Here is a 24,402-nt window from a genome sequence, read left to right as displayed (position 1 = left end):
AATGTATAGCTTTCACAGAGCACCGTCAGAATAAAGAAAAAAATAAAAAAGCAATAAATACAACAAGCCTTACCAGTACGGTGTACCGATAAAGGAGTCTCTTCTCTGTAAGGTCCGAGTATTCTTAGCAGATACTCCAAAATCAGCTTTAAAAAAATAAATAAATAAAAATCACATTAAATAGCATAACTTAGTTGGTAAGGCCAGTTTTAGACCACTAATGAATTATTTTTTTTCGACACAAATGATCTTTTACGGTGACAGAATCTGTGTTCTAAAATCTCTAGTTTAACCTGTTCCTGCCATATCTTTTTTTTGTTATCAGCTACAATCCCCACCCCCCGCAGAATTAGTCACAGGGCAGAGAACACAAAGTGCACAGTTTGAGGTTTTTATCCTGCATTCTTGAATCCTCTTTTAATAAACGTATGAATAGGAGGGGGGAGTCCAGCAGAACACTGCATCTCTCGCAAAAAGCAACACTGCCCCAAAATAAAGGCAAAAAATACAAAAAGCAGACAAAGGTGTTTTCCTAAACACTATTCCTTAGAGCGCCGGAGGGGTGTGCTTCATAATGGCGGGCTATTAAATGGTGGAAGCCCATATGACCTTTATTTTTTAGGATGGTGTTTATTTGATAAAGTTTGAGTTTCATACTTCTACAACACTTACCCAATTTGACATCGCCCTCTAGCGAGAGAAGTATATTTCCCGCCTTCAAATCCCGATGAATTATTTTATTTTCATGTAAATACAGCATGGCCTCCAAAGTCTGCTTACAAACCACCCGTATCTGCGGCTCCGTCAAAGGCCTCTCAAGCTCTGGAAAGAAAAAAAAAAGATAAAAAGAAATAAAAAAAACGTACAGATATTTTCTGTGGGGTTCACGACATACTTCCTAGAAGGAGACGGTCTAGTTACCGTCTTTAGTTACCCAGACAGGACTATTCTTAATACAAAAAACTAATGCCCCCATGCCCGGGCCCTGAATTCCCACCGGTTTGAAGTGTCATGGCATGTTAAAGGGACACTTCATCCATCATGTGCATCTCCACGCATATGACAGAGGAGAGGTCCCTTTAAATGTATGTAGGGGCCCTCCTGTATATGCAGAATCCCCCTCATATGCATTTGCCCCTTCTGGCCATCTATTTTCCATGCATGAGAAAATCTCCTTCTACACGTTGTGCTCAACCCCAGTCAGCTGCAGCGCTGGCCCCGTGAATGCTGCGGGGGTCTAATCAGTGGCGTGAAAGGTCAGGACGCAGATGGGATGGGAAGCTGCAGGTCTCACTAAGTATAGCTTTGCTTTTCAAACCTTAAATAACATATACGAAAGTACTTAAAGTGTTTTTATACGCATTGTTCATTTATGGGGCTCCCTGGGACATTAGGTTGTCCCTTTAAGCCTCTCTGCCTACCCAAGCTTGGGTCACTGAGCACATCAAACATTGCCATCTGAAATATGTCATATAACTGGACTATAACTGCTATGCACACGTTTATTTAAGAAGTCAGGGATTTTTTAAATCATAGCTGACATGAGATTCCTATGTTTTGCTGGATAAGAATTACACAGCAAGTCACTTCCCTGACCTGAATACTCCGTCCGCTCCTTCTACTCCGCTTCAACGGGCAGGAACGACTTAATGGTTTAAAATAATGGGTAAAATACTAGATAGAGCTTGTGTTAAGGTGGCGGCTATAATCATCATACAGATGAAAAGGGCTTTAAATTCAATAACAATGAGTTACTTTAATCTGAGCACAGAAATGATTTTAATGGTTTGGCTCGTAATATTGCAGTATGTGTGTGTTCGAGTCGTGAAGTTCCAGGAGTGTGTGTGTGTCTCTGTGTCTGTATGTGTGTATGTATGTTGATTAAAAAATACTTGAAAGATCAGACTTACCCAACATAACTGCATCCACTGCTCCCCCGGCACAAAATTCAATAAGAATCTACGCGCAAACAAAAAGGAACAGTTACAAAAAATACAATATATTAAAAAAAAAATAAAAAAAAAAAATAAAAAACAGCAGATTTGGAAAATCTCTAAATGCTCGTCAGCAACATGATGTATAGGTAAAAATTAGATAAAATATTTTTCTCCAGGCGGATTAAAGAGCCCTGATATTACAATGGTCTAAGTTCTCTGAATATCAATATATAAAAACATATCAGCTTGCTAAACAGGGCTCCGTCTACTAAACCACTCACCCACAGGTTATTCTCATAGTAAAAGGCATCCAGCAGTTTCACGATGTGCGGATGATCGCAGGAGGCCAAAATATCAATTTCCACCATGTAATCTTCCAGCTCATCCTCTGATTTCGTATCGATAACTTTTGCTGCTGCTAAAATACCAGTTTCTTTATTCTGAGCCTGAAAAAAAAAGCATAATTAATTAATGTAGCCGATTGGGATATTTTATGGATTTTAACATTTTTATCTAAACACCTGATGGATTTCAGATTCAGACATACGGAGGCAGCATTTAATGACGTAAAAAATAAAGGTAAGTAAGCATGACGACGCCATCTGCCAGAAGAGACTGTCCCAACGTTACCCAACCACCATTCATATAGAGAGAACAACGACCATGTCAGCAACCAAGCCTTACATGCATTTTATTGACGGGTGTGATTATGGACATTTCGTCTTTATCATTCTAGATCAGCGCTGTCCAATCTTCCATACTCCTCTATCAGGCACTTAGCTGAAGGAGCATTATGGGAGATGTAGTCCTGCAGCAGCTGGAGGGCCGCAGGTTGGACAGCCCTGTTCTAGATCATATTGGACAATGACGTGGGTTTCCCCTCCTGGAACGTCACGACTCAAACACACACGGAATGATGTCTAGAACACCGATATTTACTATTTAACACTCCTCGATCATTTCTCATCAGATCCCCACCCTCTCATCCAGAATGACAGAGTACTTATTACTCGACTTCTGCAAGCCTCGGCAAATATCTGCTTTCGCCATGGCAACATAACAAATGTTGTAATAACTCCGACCGCACTCCTTGCAGGAATGTTGCAATCCTCCTTTGGAGCAAAAGGGAAAACGCACATGATGTCAGAGTATCGGCTACAACAAAACCCAAACAATACGACTTCATCGTAATGTCTGCATTACATCACGACTGTGTTGTCTGCTACATTATGACGACACACGGTGTTAGCCACAAATCTATGTGAACTTCAGACATCGTCACAAAGATAAAAGTTCACTTCAAAAAGATAAAAGAAATAAAGCGACGGAAGAATCGCAGCATGACACCGGGGTAAGCGGACAATCGGCGACTATCTGTATTCTCAGCTTCCACCTACGTCAAGAGACTGTTTTCTTGGAGTCATTGTGGTTACGCTTAGCGAAAGTCATCTGATAACTACTTTGTTCGGGATTAATATAGTTCCTGAATTAGTTCATCTGAAAAGAGAAAGTAAAACAAATCTACGATGTAAATATTAAGACTAATGAAGACCTGATGAGGGTCTAGACTGGTGGGTCATGGTCAGGCAGAAGAAGGAAGAAGGTAGAAGAAAGTCTGTAATGTTTCCACCACTACAGTCCTGCGTAAAACAACTTAAGCGACACAACGGCACTCGGCTTCCACGGTGATTTATCTGGTGTAACGTAGCGCTTTCCAACAGGCAAAGTCTTCTTGCCCCTCATTAGTGAAAATCCCCGGCGGGGGGAGCACCGTGCCTCTATGACACCGAGCTTATACCGCTTCATTCGGAGCACTAAGAGGATACAAAGCAACACTCCTAATCCTTCTCACTTCTGCCTGAAAGGCTTGCGAACGCTCTTATAATCAGAATTCTTTCCTTTTTTATGAGCAATTAGGATCTTCGGACCTGGATCAGGTCATGCTCAGACATAGAATGTCAATACATGTTGGTAGCAGTTACCAATTTCCAACAGACCACGTTGTCCAACGATACCCCCTGTGCTGCGGATTTCAATGAGAGCACTTTGGTGGAGGTGGAATTGCGCTGCAGCTTCTCCAGATTTAATGAATGCATATTAAAAGTCGCGAAGGACTGAGACTTAACTAAAACGGCTCCACTATTCACAAGTTCTAACACTTTCGGGAAACATGTGTACGGATGGCTATTAAACTCCCATAGATCTGAGCGATAAACACTTTGATCCACCTGTAACCGAGCCCAAAACCATGCGCCGCTGAGGAGGATGGAGGACAAGAAGCTTCCTAACCTCCCCCAGCTTTCCCAGAGACACCAGGGACGGGTCTACAACCCCAGGCCAAGCCTCTCGCTGCCACGGCCGGCACAGCTGGGGAACGTCCGCTGGCTTCTCGCGATGTGGCAGATGTCACCTCAAGGCCATCAGGAGCTCCGGGAACAGGCCTAACGTCTATATGTAGAATTAATGTACTAAATAGTAGTTTAAGAACATATATTTGTATTAAAAGGTGTGAATTTTCATTTCCTGTCTTACGCTGATAAGATGATGCATCCAGCGGAGAGCCCACATCCCCTTCCTGTCTATTTAAGAGCTTTTTAAAGGTTTTCTAAAGGATATAGGACCCTGTGCAGGAAATAAAGCACTTTAGGAGGGTGCTCACGGCACCATGACGGCACCCATGCCACCATGACGGCACCATGATGGCCATCTATAGTGCAAATGCTATGTGGCTAGCAAGAATATTTCAGTTGGTTGCTACATGATAAAATCCCATTTGAAACAATGTAGCAGATTTTATATGTAACCCTCTGCGTGTTTATGACACATCCGTTGAACCCAGGTTTTCACGCTCTGTGGATCATGGCCTTTAATTCACTAACGTTTAGGACGGATGGTGCTTCTTTCTTGGACAGCAGCAATGGAGAGCCTCGGCAGACTTCACGCTTGCCGCATTTTGCACATCAGCGCTTAATCTAAAGCAGTCTCCTTGTAGCAGTTCTGAGGAGGGTCCATGAAAGAAGAACCGTCGCTTCTACCCTTCAGTAAATGTTTACCGGAACGCTAAACATAGGCCTGTCCATAGAAGGGCGAAGGTCCAGGCAGGAATTTGCCTTCGCAAGCAACACCCAACCCTGTCACTCTTCAGAATAACTACATAGGGGGCCACGACGGACAGTCGCTTTTATACTGTGCTGTAAATTGAGACATCAGCTTTTACACTCTGCATTCTATCGGGTGCAGGGCCCAGAGGGGCCACAATCTGTAATAGGACCGGCCTGATGAGCATATACAATTGCGACGAGCGTTGCGCAACGTTAGAGGAAATCCTCCCAGCCGGCGACGCAGAACATCCTTCTCCCGATATTTCACGAGAGCTCTGGGTCAGCGGCCGGACACGTCGGAGGGTGCAGGCAGCTGCGTTCTATTACATTTGCATACTAACTAATAAAATGTAAATGCTCGATGACAACATGTGTTTGTTTTAAAGCAGAACAGGAAATGTCTGGACAGGAAGAGATCTGGGATGCCTTTAGTAATAAGAAACCGCTCCCCGCATCTCCACCGGCTCGGAAAGAAAGAAGTCATCTACCTTCACTATCCGTAATACAGAATGCAAGCAGTGGGCATATTCCCAAAATATACTGCAGAGTAGTTTATTACTGATGGGGTTACAGGTCATTATAGGTTTTAGACAATGTCATTCATAAACCGTATTTCGGTATTTTTAGATTGTAAGCTCCTTTGAGCAGACGCCTCCCTTATTTTTGGTTTCTGTATGTCAAAATTGAATGCCCTGATTACCCTTTGTACAGCACTTTGGAATATGATGGCGCTATATATATATAAATCAATAGCCAACAAGAAGTTACTTTATAAGACACCCAACTGTAAAGCGCTACTAATTCTGTTAAAACAATTTAAATAAAGTAGCGTAATACACGTCAGATTGAATTAATTCTCCACAATTTATACTGCCCGGAGGATATTTTTTTCTCTTAAATCTGATGATGTTAACACTTAGTTACCGTTACTCCTGGAATGGGAGATACACAGAGGGTTTTCAGGACTAGTGTAATCAGCGGACTCTTAACCGTTTGAACTCTGAAATTGGACCCAAAAGATGGAAGGAGCAGCATTTTCATTAATTTCCTGTTCTGATGTCATCCCCCCCCCCATACTTACAAACCTGCCAACAAACATGGATGTTAATAATCTTAGAATAAAGAATAAAAGATAATTTTGTTTATTTGTCCAACATGGGGGTTTCATCCATGAAAGAGGGAAAAAAAACGAATCCATCAGAGCGTGTTAAGTATTTAACAAACACGCCAAGGAATTTACACTCAACGCCTGTAAATGATTATCCGATCATCTCAAGTGACGCTTCCTCTTTTAGATGGAAATAAATGCAGTTTTCTTCTGGGGTGCCTTCTTTATCTGGGGTGGACTTGGAAACAATCGTGAAAAAAAAATACACGGCTGATGACTTTATAGAAACACGGCCCGGCACAGAGCAGAAACCCCACGACAGCCAACTACCGGAGGCAAAACATAGCCTGCCGCGCGAGTAAAACATTAAGAGACAAGAAGATGAAGCGGATCCAGCAAGCGAGACGTAATCTACAGCAAACGGGCGGGCAGCGGAGCTACGCAATGACTACAACACCAATAGCTGGTAAATGAATGATATACTAGTCGGGGCAGGGAACCAAGTAGTAGCAGCAGTAGTAGTATTGTTATTATTAGTAATAGTAGCAGTAGTAGTAGTATTATTATTATTATTAGTAGTAGTAGTAGCAGCAGTAATAGTAGCAGTAATAGTAGCAGTAGCAGTAATAGTAGCAGTAATAGTAGCAGTAATAGTAGCAGCAGCAGTAATAGTAGCAGTAATAGTAGCAGCAGCAGTAATAGTAGCAGCAGCAGTAATTGTAGCGGTAGAAGTGGCAGAAGTAGTATTAGTAGCAGTAATCATAGTGGTAGTAGTAGCAGTAGTAATAGTCGTTATAGTAGCAGTCGTAGTAATAATAGCAGTAATAGTCGTAATAGCAGTAGTAGTAGCAATAATAGTCGTAATGGTAGCAATAATAGTCGTAATAGCAGTAGTAGTAGCAATAATAGTCGTAATGGTAGCAGTAATAGTCGTAATAGCAGTAGTAGTAGCAATAATAGTCGTAATGGTAGCAGTAATAGTTGTAATAGTATTAGCGGTAGTCGAGGTAGTAGTAATAGCAGTAATGGTGGTGGTGGTAGTGAAAGGCTAAAGGGGCAGTCCGGGCATCCTGGTGCCATAGTTAGGCTATAATTGTGACGACCGTTCCGTTACCTCTGTGTTTTAGTTAACTTTATTGAGGTTTAGTGACTTTTCCAGCTTAACCCCATGTTTGCCACGACTGGCAGGCTGATTGTGTCTGCTGGTCCAGCAGGAAGGCGCGCATGCATAAAACTGCACACCCTGCATTCAACCGCTCATCCCAACAAACAGCGCATGGCTGGGACTATAATACGTATCACGTAACCCAGACACGTCAAACCGCCTCTCCGCTGGAATGTACAGCTCGGAGCGATCTATAGATCGAAACAGATTGTAAGCTTGCGAGCCGAGCCCTCTCCACATAATGTACTTGTCAGACCCTTTGAATATATGTATTGTATGAAGCGCTGCGTACATTGTTGGCGCTATACAAATAAAAAATAATAATAATAAACACAGATGATGTGATCTGCACTCGCTAGTAGGACAAAAAGCCAAATGTACATTAAAATGATCATATTTTACATTAGCAGCCAGCTGGTAAGATTTGAGATTCATCTGCTTCAATTTCATGACAAACTCTCTTTCTTCAACCAATTACTGTAACGAGCAAAAAGAACGCAAAAAATAAAAAATAGCCGTGCAGATAACAGAATCCGACCTTATTAATTTCATAACGATCTCTATGTGCCCGACACGTGCACCGTCTAATCTGACGGTTATTCTGCTGTAAAGACCTCAATCAGTCGTTGATTCAGGAGCCGAATGCCGATCCCATGCAGGTTTAAGTCCCCCTCGCTGTGTTAACCTCTACCGCTTCTGCTGGGAGGCTGCTCCACCCTCTCCGCATAGTAAAACCCACGTTAATCTAAGCCTCTGACCTTAGACTAGTCTTAGACTATGACCTCTTGTTCTAACATTTCTCCTCCTGTAATAAACTTCCGCCGAATTATTTAAACGCTTCTATCCCGTCTTTCTTCTCCCTATTATCGCAGTCCTTCCTGGGGGGTTTTAACCTGGAAATCATTCCTCGTGTAAGCAGCCTTCTTGGTTCCATAAATAAAAAAAATAAAATTCCATAAAATAATTGTAAAAAAATTGATAATAAGAAGATCAATATCTACTTTTACAAAGAAAACATGTCTATAGAGTATGTGACGGGCTCTGCTGCCGGAGACGATCACAAGGGCTGCGCAGGCACGGCTTCCAGTGCTGGTTGGAGGGAAGGGAGAGAAGGAAGCGGTGGGGGGGGTGAGTCTCTCCTCTCTGTCTGGGGTCGGGTTTCGGGTTTCTAGTGACAGTCGCACCGCATTCCACCACTTTCCCAAAACAAGAGACACTTTCATTAGGCGCTCGCGAGTTACTTGCAGGGGGCGCGTCGCAGGACGTATCCAGAGCCAAGGGGGCTGGGGGCAACGTCACTTCCTCAACCGCCCCGATCACGCTTTTCGGGACATTTAGCAGGCTTTCAGGAAACGGGAAAAAAACTACCCTTTAGGAGGCTTCCAAACGACATCATAATCAAATAGGACGGGGGTCAGCAGGAGACATTCAGCAGCAATTCATGAAAAGCCCGTCCAGTGTCACACCGGCCCGTAATGCCCCGAAATCTATACATTATCAGCATTTTAATGCATAAAAACATAGAATGAGGGCAGATGAGACCCATTCGATCGCTCAGCAGTCTGTATTAGCCTCTACCACTTCTACTGGCAGGATGTTCCACGCGTCTACCACCCACTCAGTAAAGTAAATCTTTTCCTTACATCTCATCCATGCCAACATGACAAGGATCTCCCCCCTCACTGCCAGTGCGGCTCATCGAGTGAATTTTGGGAGTGGGGCAGGTGTGAGAAGGGAGAGGTTCCGTGACTCATAGAAAAATAATATACATGACAAGCCTTTCTTCCCAAACACCTCCTCCGAACGAGCGGCAGCCCAGCAGCTTCTCCAAAACAACCAATATTAGCTTTACAAGTTTAAAAAAAAAAAAAAAAAAAAAAAAAAAAAAAAAAAAAGAAAAGAAAAGAACTTTGAATCAGAATTTGATGGCGGATAAAGCCCCATTCAGCCCGTCGACTCTGATTTCCCCCCCATCTGTCTCTCTTCTGGGTGTTGTGTTATATGTAGGGTATCCTTACGTCTATCCCCATTTCTGCTGGAAGGCTGCTCCAATTACCTATGACTCTTTCATTGAAATAAATCTAGTTTCAGACTATGACCTCTCGCCCTCGTATTCTTCATCCTCTAAATCATGGATAGATTTTTGAGAATCGATGCTTTTCTGGCTCTCCTCTACATCATCTCATACAGCATTTGACGATCAGTCGTTGGTCTCGTCTTAGATTCGGGTGCCGTATCCCTACCCCATGCATGCTTATAATCCCTCGCTGGATCAACCTCTACCACTTCTGCTGGGAGGCTGTTCCACTCGCCTACCACCCCATCAGTGAAGAAACACTTCCATGTAAGCCTCTGATCCTCTAGTTTTAGATCATGGCCTCTTGTTCTAACATTTCTCCTCCTCCTTCGGAATAAACGTCTCTCCTGCACTCCTTTCCCCCCCATCAGCGCTTACCTTGTACACCTTGCCGAAGGCTCCATCCCCCAGCTCCCCGATGATCTCCCAGTACTCCTCGGGGTTCTGGTCCCTCTTCACATGCTCGTACTGCTTCTTCTTCTTCTCCCCGCCGAGCTTGAAGATCTTACGGAAATTAAAGAAGGACATGGCTGTGACCGGCGGGAGGCCAAGCAGCCTCACAGAGCCTACGCTCGGAGCCTCCGGGGCGTCTGGATGCTGTGATTGCAGACGGTCTGTGTCAGCAGGGGGCAGCTGGCCTCATATCGCCCGCTGAAGGGGGTAAAGAAAACACTCAGACGCCCCTCTCTTTGTGGAGATCCAAGGAAAGGCCTAAAAGGCGGGCAAAGCGGCACAAAAACACATCCGCAACAGGTTCCCGATGTGACAGCTGTCAGGAGTCCGCGGCGATCGCCCGGGTACCAGGCCTCCTAGCCGTGTGATAGCCGCACACTAGCCCAGCCCATAGAGCGGGCGCGGCCACGCAATATCCTGTGAGGAGGCGGCGTTAGGACCAGGCGGAGCAACACGGAGCAGGTAGGAGATTCTCCAGGCCGGTGAAGCCGTTCCCCGACGGATAATTCGGAGCCTGCTGTTCCCAGACCGCTTATCGCTTCCCTCTTACCCTCCGGGCCTGGCGCCGCGCGTTCACGCACATCCCCACTATCCACGGGCCGCGCGCACGCACTAGTTTCCCTAGTAACAGAGTCTTCCTTTTTTTTTTTTTTCTTCTTCTTCTTCAATCGAGCTTTATTAGCAATGTCACAGACATCCCTCTGCCGTGCCCTCTTGTTTTACTCATTCGCGCATGGTGCAATAAGCCGCTGGATATACGCCCATTACTATTTTTAAACAGGTTTATAAAGAGGACCTGGCTGGGAGGTTTTAGTCACAGAGGGGAGAAGGAGGCCGAGATATGCCTGAGGATAAAAAAACCCCAAGTTGCTGAGAAATAACCGGGGGAATAGGAAAGCCTACGGATGTTTCTTCTAATTTAACAACAGGTTGACGAGGCCTGGGGTGACAGGGCCAGGCGGGCAGCAGTTCCTCAGTGTTAAAGCCTGGGGGCAGATTGTCCTCTAGTCTAGGGTGATTTGCCCCAATGTGGGCCAATGCTCAGTGGGGCTGTTATAAGAGAGATCCACATAACCGACCCATTTACTCTATGGAGGATTGTGCCAGTGCAGTGCGGGCTCCATAGACAGGAGAAGGACTCCGTCTTAATGACCCAGCTGGGAACACTGACTGACTGCATGGAGGAAGGGATTTCATTAACATTTCCATAAAGCATCATCTCAGTGTGGTGTAGATAAAGGAGGTTTATTGGAGCAAAATGAGATAAAACCAGGATTTTGTGAATTCTGACCTACATAACTGTATACAGCATAGGGGGGGTTATATTACAGTATACACCGCTGGGGGGGTTATTACTGTATACACCGCTGGAGGGTTATATTACGGTATACAGCGCTGGGGGGTTATATTACTGTATACAGCGCTGGGGGTTATATTACTGTATGCAGTGCTGGGGGTTATATTACTGTATGCAGTGCTGGGGGTTATATTACTGTATACAGTGCTGGGGGTTATATTACTGTATACAGTGCTCGGGGGGTATATTACTGTATACAGCACTGGGGGTTATATTACTGTATACAGCGCTGGAGGGTTATATTACTGTATGCAGCACTGGGGGTTATATTACTGTATACAGCGCTGGGGGTTATATTACTGTATACAGCTCTGGGGTTTATATTACTGTATACAGTGCTGGGGGTTATATTACTGTATACAGCGCTGGAGGGTTATATTACTGTATACAGCGCTGGGGGTTATATTACTGTATACAGCGCTGGAGGGTTATATTACTATATACAGCGCTGGGGGTTATATTACTGTATACAGCGCTGGGGGTTATATTACTGTATACAGCACTGGGGGGTTGGTACTGTATACAGTGCTGGGGGGTTATGCTCAAGGAGAAGGGTGTTTGTGTTTTCCATGAGATCTCAACTTCATTCACAATTACTTTATAACTAACATAACGGGGACCAACAACCTGTTGTGAGCGCACAATACTATGCATACCGGCCAACATTCTCTCGCGGTTCGTGGGGTCAGACTGTGGCAGGGATGGTATTTTCAGGCAGCTGGGTCACTTTGTATGTAAAGCTCATATACATGTATCCCTGAGATCATTCATATATTTGTTCTGGGACTAAAGTGTTACATTTACACGCACACAGAGCATGTGCGGCACCCTCCCGGCTTTTTTTTTTAATCAATATTTTTAGCTAATATACGTTGAATATGTGCTCGTGTGAACTCCTATTTGCAGCCCCATAAAGGAGTTTACTGCTCCTGCTTTATTTTTCTTGGATTCCGTCTGGACGGCTTAAGCGTCACATCTCGGTGCGGCTGCCGTTTACTATGAGTACCTTCTTATAGATCGCGTTAGGATTTGTTTGCCGAAGTAACTCCTCTCTTTGTGTAAGCGAGCGGCGGCCGAAGTTCTTTGTGTAACTGCATTAATGGCACATTCTCGACATGCAGCTGGACACCTATGTGTGAAATCAAACGCTGCAGGGGTCCAACAGCCGTGATGACCCCACGTTTTCTTGATCCAGATTAAATGCCCTGCTTGCTTTGTAAATTATCTTCTTTTCTGTATTGTCTACTTTTGACTTTAACTTTCGCTGTTAAACCTTTAACCCTTTAACCCTGATCAGTCCTTGGTCTCATCTTAGGTTCAGGATAGCTTTTATGCCTATGTTTGAATTCCCACCTCTGCTGGGAGTCTGTTCCAATAGTTTAGCACTATAGTTTTTGTTCTGTGCTGCTGCTCTCTGCATATTTTGTAGAGCTGTATTCAGGTTTTTCATGCTCAACCATACGTGCCTTTGGGTTACGAGGTGTAGGAGATTATATCTAGGTGTATTTGTACGAGAGGACAGGTGTCATGGGTCAGGTATTGCTCCACAAGTACAACTGAAACAATTATTCATGCAGACAAAAAAGAGCTAAGAGCTCACTGGTGTCCACGTGTTCCAGGAAAAAGTATTTCTTGGGAAGCCACGTGATCGTCTTTCGATGATGATTTGATTTTTTTTTGCCCAGGATAGTCCAGATTTTGCCCCTCTATCCCACTCCCCCGACGAGCTCTACCGCTGTACTGCTTTTCGGCAGGATATTGTGGTCCTGAGTTCATTCTCCAGCGCCATGTGCTGTAGCGCTGCCAGTTTGAGTGATGCTCTACTCCGGCAATCCAGGACTGTCCACTGGGCAAATGGGCGGGGAGCGGGCGTGCCAAGACCCCACGACCCGGAGGATTCGGGTGTTGACCAGGAGAAGCGGTGCTTCACCCAGAGGTCTCCAGGTCAAACCAGGTATGTAGATCATCTGGCGCACCACGCAAATACCTGGTGGGCTCCTGCCCGACGGAGCCACGCACTCCAGAGGCAGACCGGGTGCTGCAGCGTGTGGTGGATGTGGCTGGATATATACGAGGCCGCATTCTACATTTTTATGCCTAAATAACGTGCCGCCCGGGATATGTCCTCAGGCAGCCGCTGGCCTTAAAGCACCAGCGCTACCTCATCATCCCCGGCCTGGCCCTGCTGGAACCCGTCCCTTGTTTAGAGAAATGAAGGTGGTGGCACCCAAGAAACCAACACTTGGCGATTTAATAACTGCTGAAAAAGGCTCCAAGTACAGGATATTCTGAAGTATAGCGAGGAAACTCAGAGGTGCTCGTCCACCTACATACAGCGTTGTATCGGCAACATAAGCAGTAGGTCAATATGACTCTTGGCAGGTACTTGTGTGACACATACAAATACATTATAAGGTCACTAGTTATGGGACTTAAATATTACATTCATATTCCTTACGACCTTCGACAAAAATAAAGGGATATAAAATAGTTGTAGGAGACTACTACGTAGTTCGCCATAAACTCCAACTCGGCAAATAAATAGAAGAATTACTGGAGAAAGGATGTGAAGACATTCTCCGATGACTAATTACACTTAAGGCAGGGGGAAGGTGATAGTAAATATTTACTGGGGTCCATTGTTGCGACGAGGGGAATTCCTAGTTAAGAGGATCTACTATTGATACAAAGCAGCAAACATAGAACTGATTACGGAGGCTGTAGTTTTACTTTTGTTGTCAAAAAAGGTGAAAGGTATCAGCAGAAACGGAAAATATACCTTGTACTTTTTTCTAAATTATTTTGGAGATATTAAGTTTAAAAATGTTTCTATATTAATGTCACATGCAACAGTTCCCTTTTAATGTAATACAATGTAGAATGCGTGTGATAAAACAGGAAGTAAACGCGAAGCAAAGCGCATTTCTCAACGTTTAAGGACGATTGCTGTAGTCGTCTGGATGTTGTCATCGCTAGAAATAGATTTTGAACGCAACACCTCTCGGAGTGCAGATCCTCGTTTTGTAAGCGCTCAGGCTCAGCCGCGTGGTCTTGGCTGATGTCGCTCGAGAGGAGTTATACGTGGAACACAAACTTGTTCTGTAAGAAGGTGGTTTATCCCTAGCCTTATAAGAGGCTGTAAGCGCTGCTAGGGTTAATGATCCGTTTAAGGGCCGCTCCTGAGATGCTCAGCTAGATCATAACTTTTATCAATTATAAATTAGATAGAACTAACTCAATAATAGTTTGCGTTGCTCTGCATAAATAAAAATAAAAAAAATAATAGAACTATATATAATATATATATATATATATTATATATAGTTCTATTATTTTTTTTTGATTTTTATTTATGCAGAGCAACGCAAACTATTATTGAGTTGATAAACAAGCTTTAATTGCATGTGATTATGAGCTCAGGGGCAGCAGGCTTCCATGTGAGCCTCAGGTCAGGGCAGGTAGAGTACAGTCAGCGCCGAAGGCATTAGTTGTAGCCACAAAGACAACCAAAACGTCTGAACATCTGATTGCAGCGGCCACATCTCGGATGTACAAACACATTGGGGTTTATTCACCAAATTATGAAGGTCCAACCCCAGAGAGCTTCTGCTGCAGGAAGAGCTTGGCCGGCCCTGTAAAATGTATAGTTAAATCAGTGAGATTTCTTCACGGTCTCCTCGCTTGTTGAGTTATTCGTCGTGCAGGGTCAGCTCAGCCGTCCTTGCAGGAGAAGCTTTGTAATTAACAGCCAAGTAGGAGAGTTAAAGCCGCAACTCTCCCCTTAGTGAATAAACCCCAGTTCGACCCTGATGAATTGAGGCAATATGTGTTATTTTAGATCATTAATGTTGCAGCGGATAGCCAATTTAAAAAAACACACACTCCGTTTTGTTACTTGTATGTAATAGGTTATGATACAGTGCCCTCTGGTACTAGAATGTATAATGGTCTTTAATATTGCATGAGTTTCCAACCTGTTTATGGAACACAAGCCCTGAGCGCGTTACAAGTCTGTTAAAGGGGTAGAAATGTCTGGAGACGCCTTAAAAATATATTCTAAACACCAAAAAGAAATGTCATATTTCTTTGGCTCCACTTAAAGATATCGCCATATGGTAGCGTTAGGATAAAGTCCTAGAACAATTCTAAAAGCCCTTGGACCGGTCTGGACTGGAGTGATCCTCTGATCTCCCCAACTGGCCCAAGATCAGCAGTGCCCTGAAAAGTGGACAGTGAGTCAGCTCAGCAGGATAGAAATTGGGACTGTCCCGTGCAAAACTGGACACTTGGGAGTTATCGGCAAGGAGTTTATATAACTTTTCATTTCTAAAATTAAAATCTACTGAATGCATTTAGCTAAATGTTGCAGAACTGGTTAGCTTTGGGCCTCCCATTTGAATTGATGTTGGGTGGTGTACTTCTGTGTACACAATAATGATTGGGCGTGGGAAAGAGCGAAAACAACATCTTTAAACAGAACGTATCATTAACAATTTGAAACAATGTAGTAATCTGAAAACAGAAGCAATATATCTATTATTATTTTATTAGGCTTTGCTTACCAACATTCCGTCTTGGGTATTTGAGATAGAGTGTGGTGATGATGTCATGAGTGATCTGGGTTATGATATAGTACCGCTACGCTCAGTACCTGCCATGGTTGCCCCGCAAAACAGGGAGTGCGACCAGACTCCCCGTAGCGCTACTAGTCAACGGGACCGTTTTTAACTGTTGCCCTTGTAACTTTTAGTATTATGATACTGTTTTATTAAAACTACCTGTAATTTTATGGGGTTTTTTAATGCTCAATCAACACAATTGTTTTGGAAATATTTGCTTTAAAATCTTAAATATTTCCCATCGCATCTTAGATCTGTGGCAGAAGGTGACTACTGGGCTGCATGGGGTAAGAGGCGCATCTGCCCCCCCCACACACCTGGTGCCGCATATGAGCCGCTCGATAGCAATGCGCCTGCCCCCTCTCCTTCCAGAGCAGATGTGACATCCGTGGAAGGCAGAACCTCCAAATCTGCCCCAGCAGGTCCAAGATCACTCTCTGAATCTAAATAGCTGGGATGTCGCAGGTCCATTTGAAATTAGAAGGAACGTCCCATCATTTGCTTCCCAGCCAAAGGGATTCCGGATTTGCTTCACTTTCCCATTCATTCAAATGTTTGCCTTTCCACTGCCTTCATCTAACATCCTTTGTATATATTCTCACCCAATAACACCCGGCTTTCGTCTTGGCAGATAACTCCTACCGGGTATCCGACTGCAGCCGGAGTCTATGGAGGAGATCCCGTCGCTTTTATGGGGTCTAGATCCAGTATTTCTAGCATTTGCCAAATTGTACATTAAAGACATATTGGAGTTAAGGGAGTCCCATCAAGTTCCAGGTAAATGTTTCTGCACACATAAGATATATATGTGTATATATATATATATATATATATATATATATATATATATACTTATATACTTATTTAGTGCCGTATGAAATGAGGATGTGTAGTCATCCTTATGTGCTTAAAGTGTTGAAAATGACATTTTGTAGGAGTTCTGTTGTAACAGATCCCCTCAAACTTAACTGATTTATGTGATCTGAAAACGTTCCATGATTCTTTGGAGCTTGGAGTATTCTCACCAGGGAGGAGGAGATGGGCGGTCCCAAATAAAAAAAAATGGCCTCCTACAGGAGGATTCCAAATATTTGAAATAATTAAACCTAGCACCCGATTGTGTGGGTAACTGGCTCCCGTCACACTGCCACAAATTGAGAAGCACAAAATATAATCATTATTAATTATTCCTCAAAGTTGTGTCCCTTTAAGGAAGTATATCATAATACTGTACAGAGGATAATTTAAGGGACACAAAATAAGTACCTACAAAAAAGCAGATGGAAAGAATCCAGAGGGATAAATATAGGTTTTAAGGGAAACTCCCACCATTTTTTTGTATATATTAAATATATTATATATATATATATATATATACCGTATATGCTATTTTAGTAGCTTTATAATTAAATACTATGTACTCTTCCAGCCATTGCAAGTGCAACACAAATATTTACGCCACAAATTATGTTGAACGTCCCGGAACGCAAGCCACGTACTGTCCCAAAAATAGAAAAGTGCCTCTTTATTTGCCGCAATACTCTGGCTTCAAGTACGGAGTCTGACATTAGCTCGGGCCACTTAGTGATCGAAGTCTGACGTACAACCCTGGATTTAAGTTTTCGGCTTCAATTACCAAAACCCTACTTGGTACGCATGGGCTGTGTACCCTACTCACACTATAAATATGCTGCGTAAAATCCGAAAGTGGCGTGAGCTCCCCTTTTATTTCCTAATATATCACACCGTACATTGATACCGCCATTTCTTATTGTTAGTATGTTTTTTCTTTTTTTTTTAACTTTTTTTTATGTTTAATTTCTTAAAATCATCTCTAATCCATACACTTACAGGTATCTTCTTCTACAAGGGACACCCTATAAAGCAGGTGGATATTTTAGGGACGGTGGTCTGTGTTAGAGAGAAGGAGAACTTTTACAGCTATGGAGGTACTTTTTTTGTAGTTCTTATTTTTCTTCTATTTGCTTTCTTGTATTTTTTTAATAAATTATTATTAACTGCATATTAGAAGGAGGGGGCAGATTTAACCATTACAAATAATTTTCTTTAGTATGTTATTATCTGTTTTTACGTCCATAAAAATATATTTCTTCTTGTATAACAAATAATTTCTTGAATTCTTTTCCATTCATTTCAAATACACAAGTATACTAAATTATTATTAATGATTATTTATTGGATCTGGATTCTTCTTGTTGATAGAACGGGACTGTGGTGTACGTCTCCCTTGTATATTACACCAGTGGGGTGAAAGGTTCTGCTTGAGTCTTCTGCTCTACGTATTACTTGATCTTTCTAAACACGACTTTGTTGCATGTAAATAAACAGATTCTACGGTGGATTCCCTTCTCCGTGTTCTCGAAGCCATGCGTAGGTTTACCGTAATCTACTCATTGGATCAGATTGCTAAACTGGATTAGCTCGTTTAAGCCTCAGCATGGAGCCATACGGCCGGCCATGCTTGCCCGTAAACACTTGTAGCGTTGCCATTGTTTAAAACGTTCTTTCTCCTCCCTGATATTTTTGGGCCCCTCGCCAAGCTGCCCTGCCCGTCCTTTTTCCTCCTCTTCTTTCTTTTCGACGCCAGCTAATGGGATAACTTCCTGCTCGGCCGTGTTTATATGTTACCAGCGAAAGCAGAAAAGCTGAACGCATCTTTACGAGCCTTTACAGGCTTGGTGGTTACTTTGTTTTATAGAAAAAAAAAACAACGTAGCTTGTTTTTATACCTAATCATAAGCCTACAGGGGCCGCACTTTAACACAAGTAAGACGTAGAATAATTCTGCGTAAACTAAGGAAAACAAATAATTTAATGAATAATATATATATGTATACATTACAGAGATATACATTTCTGAAGAATCCCTGTGATTATCCTTTTGACCACTAGGGGGCCTATGGCGCTTCTTAATCTCCATATATGGTAGCATCACCCCCGTATGCAAATAACCTGGCTAACCTTAATATGCAAAACTGAATGTTTTTCACAACCTTCCCGGCTTTTAAAAGGGAATATTGTTGTTAACTCTTTAAGAGAAAGCAACGCATTCTCAAGGCAGAAATAAAATTGTATGCGTATAGTTATGGAGTAACAACAGGTGTTTTTCTGTCTCTTTCAGTGGATGACAGCACAGGGGTTATCAGCTGCACTTGTTGGAAGAACACCATGAATAATGCGTCCTCATCAGGTTAGAGCTCTATCTACAACAACATAACCTGTCTCATTTTTAGAATGTACATTACAATTATTTATATACCACCAACAGATTCCAAAGCTTTGTGACAATGGGGTACAGTGAATCGAACAGGCAATTTCAAATGACAATAACATTAAGACGTATTGGTACAGAAGGGCAAGCTGGGTATCGTTTCAAACGTGTATGAACTCAATGTTTGTTTTTCCTTATTAAAATCCAGCAATGTTCCTAAGTACCTGTACTGTTATAAGTAACGCTCTAAGGGGGAAAAAAAGCCTGCCACCTAGTGGTGGGCTCGTGTATACACATCCACAATACTTACCTCTTTGTACTGAAGCCACCAAGAAACTGCTTTTATAGGAATAAAAATCAGCCCATAAATGGATTTTCTTGATTGTTGCTTTAAGTAGTATTAAGTCACCAATGTATCTAAAAAAAAATAATACAAAATGAAAAGATTAACTATTAACGTTGGTGACGATGTTAATGGCGTGAGAATCCCTTGAATGTACAATCTCTTCCAGAACCTAAGTTGTGCCCGCCACATGCGTCGCTCGTATTATTTATACCCATTTTAATGTTCAAAAATAATTATTATATAAGAATCCTCTAGATTATAAATTATTTAGAGTAGGGCCTTCCGAGTCAACTTGTTATGTTACATACTACTTGTTATGTCCTGTCTACCCATTGTACAGCGCTACGGAATATGATGGCGCTATATAAAACCCTAAATAATGATAATTACTCCGCTAAATGTATCGATGGCTCCGCACGTTTTTGATAGATTGATGGCTTTTATAGTGATGTCATTTCTTTTTAAATGTCTTTAATTAAGGTTTGCATGAACAATGTTTGCCTAACAAACCAAATAGATGTTTGCGCGCTTCTGTCCTTCCTCACTTTGTTTTGAGTCCAGATGCAAACAAGCTCTTTGCTGATTTTACGCACGGACCATTTCCTGCGGCTAAAAATAAACCCGTCTGCGAATCAATCACAAGCGGAGCGTTTCAAAAACTGACATTTTCCTGATAACCTATTATTTACAACAACAAAAAAATCCGTTATTTTTCGGTAAGATCCACATTCCTGGCATGGGACACGCTGCACCAGGGCACCTAGATTTAACATCTAACCCATGTCCTTGGCTTGAGTCTTACACCAGTCCTAAAGATATATTGCAAAGATTTTTTTTAAAAAATAATAAAAAGGGATAGAGAGCGTCCGAGAGAACAAATGGAACCAGCGTTTGGTGCTTTTGTGCTAGACCTCGGTAAACATTTTAGACTTGATCTGGGCCAGCCCTGGGACATCCCTAAGACCAGGGCCGGACTGGCGATGGTCCTGGTAGTTTACATCTAGTGTATGGCCGGGTATATCCAGCTGCTGGCCGCACGCTGTAGCTAATCGAGTGTCTATAAGGTGATGTCGGCCAGCAGCCCGCCGGGCATTTTCTCAGCATCCCGGGATCTACAGACCTATCTAGTCACAAGATTAGCAAGGTAGAAATCACTACTCCTTAAGAAGAACCTTGATGCTCATCTAGAGTTTCCCAAAAAGCTCCTCAGACACCCTTCAAGTATGTCCTATGGGTAAGTAAGTCACAAGTTTGTGTGGCATGGGTCCTGGTATCTGTGGCAAATACTGCAATTCACATTAAAATCCTCATACCCGTGTTCAAGCACGGTGTTTGCAGCGTCATGCCATCGTTGAAGGCTGAGGAGAATTTCCTCAGGAGAACGTCATTCCATCTGACAATCGGCCAAAACCTCATGGTTACTTTGTGGCAGGCCTGGAACTAGAACGCCAATGCTCGGAAACCCACAAGCATCCCCGGGTAAAAGCCACGTTGGGAGCCTTCACTGCGAGACCGATCGATACGCTCAGGAAGCATTTGATTGCAGTTATTGCCGCTAAAGGAGACGTAACTGGGTACTGAATCCGAGGGGACGATTACTTTTCATAGGGGAGCATTGGGTGTTGCATTCATTCCGTTAATAAGTAAATGACATAAGTCTCAAACTTATATGATGTTTCATCAGACGGGTTCCCTTTTATCTAACATTACGTTTCTGGCTGGGATCATAAACGTCTTTGACCCAAAAATATACAATAATGCAGGAAATCCTTTTTAATGGAGATTTTCCATAATTTTAAGTTTGGCTTAGGTTTCTGCCTCCCAGTTCGGTTAATAATGTTTTTTATGCTCCTAACGTTTTCCCAGCGGTCCCGTCTCACCAGAGTGCGTCTGAACCAAAGGGTCTCGATGACCTGATGCAAGAACTGTACAGAGAGGAGAGCAAGCAAGCCAAGATGGAGATAGGGGATGTTATCCGAGTTCGGGGTTACATCAAGGTGTTCCGGAACCAGAGAGAAATAGTGGCATCGAGTTTCTGTAAGTAATCATTTCAGCTCCACTGATCTGTCTAATTCCATAATGTGGTGTTAGAAATAGCTAACTAAACAATCCAAAAATGTATTATAAGAATAAATATATAATATATTAATATAATGAGATATATTTAATATCTACGTGAAACAATGACAAACATCCTGATTGTGTTGTTTTGAGTTTGACGTTTATCTTTTGTTTAATATAAATGTATTATATATTTATATCTTTTTTTCTAGGCAAAGTGGATGATCCGATGCTCAATATGCAGATCGCTAGGATGTTTGATGTTTTGTATCTGTACAGAAATGTCTACGACAAGGTTTTTGAAATCCCCAAACACTTGAAAGATCCATCAGGGGAGAAAACGTACGTTTATATCCCTTTTTATGTATTTATTTACGTATGCATGGGATGAAGTTATACGGTAGTTTGTATCAACAACAAATCAGTACAGCTACAAAGCTAATAAAATAATAGATTAACCTTGGTCTGGAACACAGGAGTGATGGGAGTGATAAAGGGCCACTGGAACACAGGAGTGATGGGAGTGATAAAGGGCCATTGGAACACAGGAGTGATGGGAGTGATAAAGGGCCTCTGAAGATATGGAGAATGGGCTGTATTTATAAAATGGAAACGTGGTGGCAAATTGATAAGTTGTACATAGAAACATTCCACTACTTTTGATGGAAATTGTTCCAGGTTTTTCCACCTTGCTCCAAAAAAACCCCTAAACAGCATAAAAATAGTCCCCAAGAATAGTACTTTATTCGTGATTATTTATTTCTGGTATTACAGTGATCAGGACGTCATTTCCACGTCAAGCCTCATCTCTCTGCTCAGTGAAAAAATTAAAGTCTTCCTCGCAGAGAACAAAATCCAGAATTTCTATCAGCGGGAATTAGAAGGCGTTGCCTGTTTGCTGGCAGTCGCTAGGAGTTCATGTACCGATGCCAAGGTTTGTGCCTTCAGGTTGCCTGTTTATAGATAGGATTGCCATTGACTTCATTTGTTAAATGGATCATAAGACGTGTTTGTGATCCTCTGTACACTAGAGCAGAGTAGTTTATTAAACCGTATATAAATATATAGAAGGAAGAGGCTTTGCGGTTAAGAAGTTATAACAATGTCTCTTGGTTTTGTAGGCAGACACAAAAATGAATTCCAGCGCCAAGGAAATTGATAACCTATTTAAAGGAGCCATTCGCTTGCTTCTCGAGCAGGGCATCGTCTTCCAGAAAGGACAACATCGAGATGTTTACCAAGTAAGAAAATAAAATTCCCCAAAAACACGCAATGATGTAAAGATGTTGCTTTTGTTACATTGGCTGGGTTTCCATATGATCGGTTAATTTATGCTGTTAACCCATTCAGCCAGTACAGCTGATGCAGAAACAAGAGGTGATTTAATCTTTCTTAGTGAACAGAACTCGCACCCAGAAGTCGAAACGAAGATAAGGGAAGGATGTGGCAGCAGTTTCTCATTCCCTTTGGCAATATGCCCGAGAAAGGAATACGTGTAAATGTTATACATCCCTGGGAAAATGCTATGTATACATTATAACTTTTACAGGGCTGTACTCCTTTAGCTTAACGAAAATCGATATATGATATGTACTGGGCAGCGTCTGCTTCTCTTGCAGGTAACTGATCACGATAAAGAATTATACAAACTAACTCTGAATGTCATTCAAGAGGACTGTAAAAGGCAGAAACGTAAGTCTTGGGGGCTGTGTATCTTATGATATTGGATAATTGTGGGCTATATTGTCTAGAATTTAGTCATCCTGTCCAGGTCACCCCCATGTATTGCTTTGAATGAGAATATCCACTTTGGCACTAAGGGCCAAGTACTTATTGCCATTGTAGCCCATCCTGTCCACCTCGCACTTCCACGACAAATCAATGCCCTCAAGACACCCTGGAAAACTTGTATTTAAGGAATTTTCACTGTTCTTCAGAATAACCTGTTACCAGCCAGAAGTGGGAGTGCAGCTGTGGACGCTCCATGGGAGGCAGTTTCCAGTGCTTGTGGCCAAATAACCTTCAAAATTGTTTTTTATTTCAAAAACTTACTTTTGACCACTTTTCCAAGAATGGCATGGACCTAAATTGGAACGTTGCATCAGTTTGCGCATATGATGCCTACAAACAGGGCCAAGTTAACCATGTTCCATAAAAAGCCCAGCTGCCTTAATTATTCACCGATTCAATAATCAGTGAACTAAATAAATTCATTTGATATTTTTATTATTAGCAAATACATTTTTTTTAAAAAAACAGTCATCAAAAAATAAGGTTTTTTTTGTGCTTCCAAACTTGGCCACTAGGTGTCACCGTTTGATAACATAATTATACTCGGTGCGCCCACCATAGAGAGGATTCCCCCGAAAAAATCTCTCCTCTATTTTAATATTTCACTTCCATATGAGATGCTTCTCTATATGAGTAAAGTTTATAACCCATAATAATTAGCTTTTTATATCAGAAGACTTAATTAACCAGTCATGAAAATGTTTAAATAATATAGCAGCGATACATTTGGAATCCATTTATGTTGCGATAAATGAAATCTCGCATTGAAACCAAGCATTTTTGGTATTTACTAAAATGTTTTTTTCCCCCCATTAGATGCGGAAAAAGGCTGTCACTTCCTACACGTCCTAAACTGTGTTCGGCAGAGCCTCGGCCCGAACGTACGGGAGGTGGTATTACAGAGGGTTATAGGGGCCCTGGAGAATAACAGCGATATTGTGAGCACCATGGAAAATTACTATACTGCCTTTTAACAAACACATTGAGGATAAATACTTTACGTTCCAGTCTTTTTCAAGATCGCTTCATAACGCATGCGCACTCTCATTACCTCTATCTTGTACCTGGAGCGTTATTTCCCCGTATCCCAAAGGTTAACTCGTTTAAATATTAAAGCATCTTAAATATTGCGGAACCATTTAAAAAAAAAAATAA

The 24,402-nt window shown here is 42.3% G+C and overlaps 2 protein-coding genes across 2 annotated transcripts in view; one reads left to right on the top strand and one right to left on the bottom strand.

Moving 5' to 3' along the window:
* SLK (STE20 like kinase) overlaps window positions 1-10,405 on the bottom strand; it is a 23,195-nt gene extending 12,790 nt beyond the window's left edge. Inside the window, exons 1-5 of the mRNA XM_053449844.1 lie at window positions 9,767-10,405; window positions 2,219-2,383; window positions 1,911-1,959; window positions 673-822; window positions 74-146 (exon numbers count right to left, since the gene is read on the bottom strand). Of these exons, the coding sequence (XP_053305819.1) occupies window positions 74-146; window positions 673-822; window positions 1,911-1,959; window positions 2,219-2,383; window positions 9,767-9,916 (587 nt within the window). The 5' untranslated portion in view covers window positions 9,917-10,405. The remainder of the gene's footprint in view (window positions 1-73; window positions 147-672; window positions 823-1,910; window positions 1,960-2,218; window positions 2,384-9,766) is intronic.
* On the top strand, window positions 10,170-24,402 carry STN1 (STN1 subunit of CST complex). The gene is made up of 10 exons (XM_053449843.1): window positions 10,170-10,303; window positions 16,449-16,594; window positions 17,671-17,766; window positions 18,960-19,028; window positions 21,262-21,432; window positions 21,669-21,798; window positions 22,231-22,390; window positions 22,578-22,697; window positions 23,076-23,148; window positions 24,064-24,402. Exons 2-10 carry the CDS (start codon window positions 16,486-16,488, stop codon window positions 24,219-24,221), a joined length of 1,086 nt encoding a protein of 361 aa, XP_053305818.1. The 5' UTR covers window positions 10,170-10,303; window positions 16,449-16,485; the 3' UTR covers window positions 24,222-24,402.

Source organism: Spea bombifrons, chromosome 11, assembly GCF_027358695.1.
Source record: "Spea bombifrons isolate aSpeBom1 chromosome 11, aSpeBom1.2.pri, whole genome shotgun sequence".
NCBI lineage: Eukaryota > Metazoa > Chordata > Amphibia > Anura > Pelobatidae > Spea > Spea bombifrons.
This window is presented reverse-complemented; position numbering and strand designations above follow the sequence as displayed.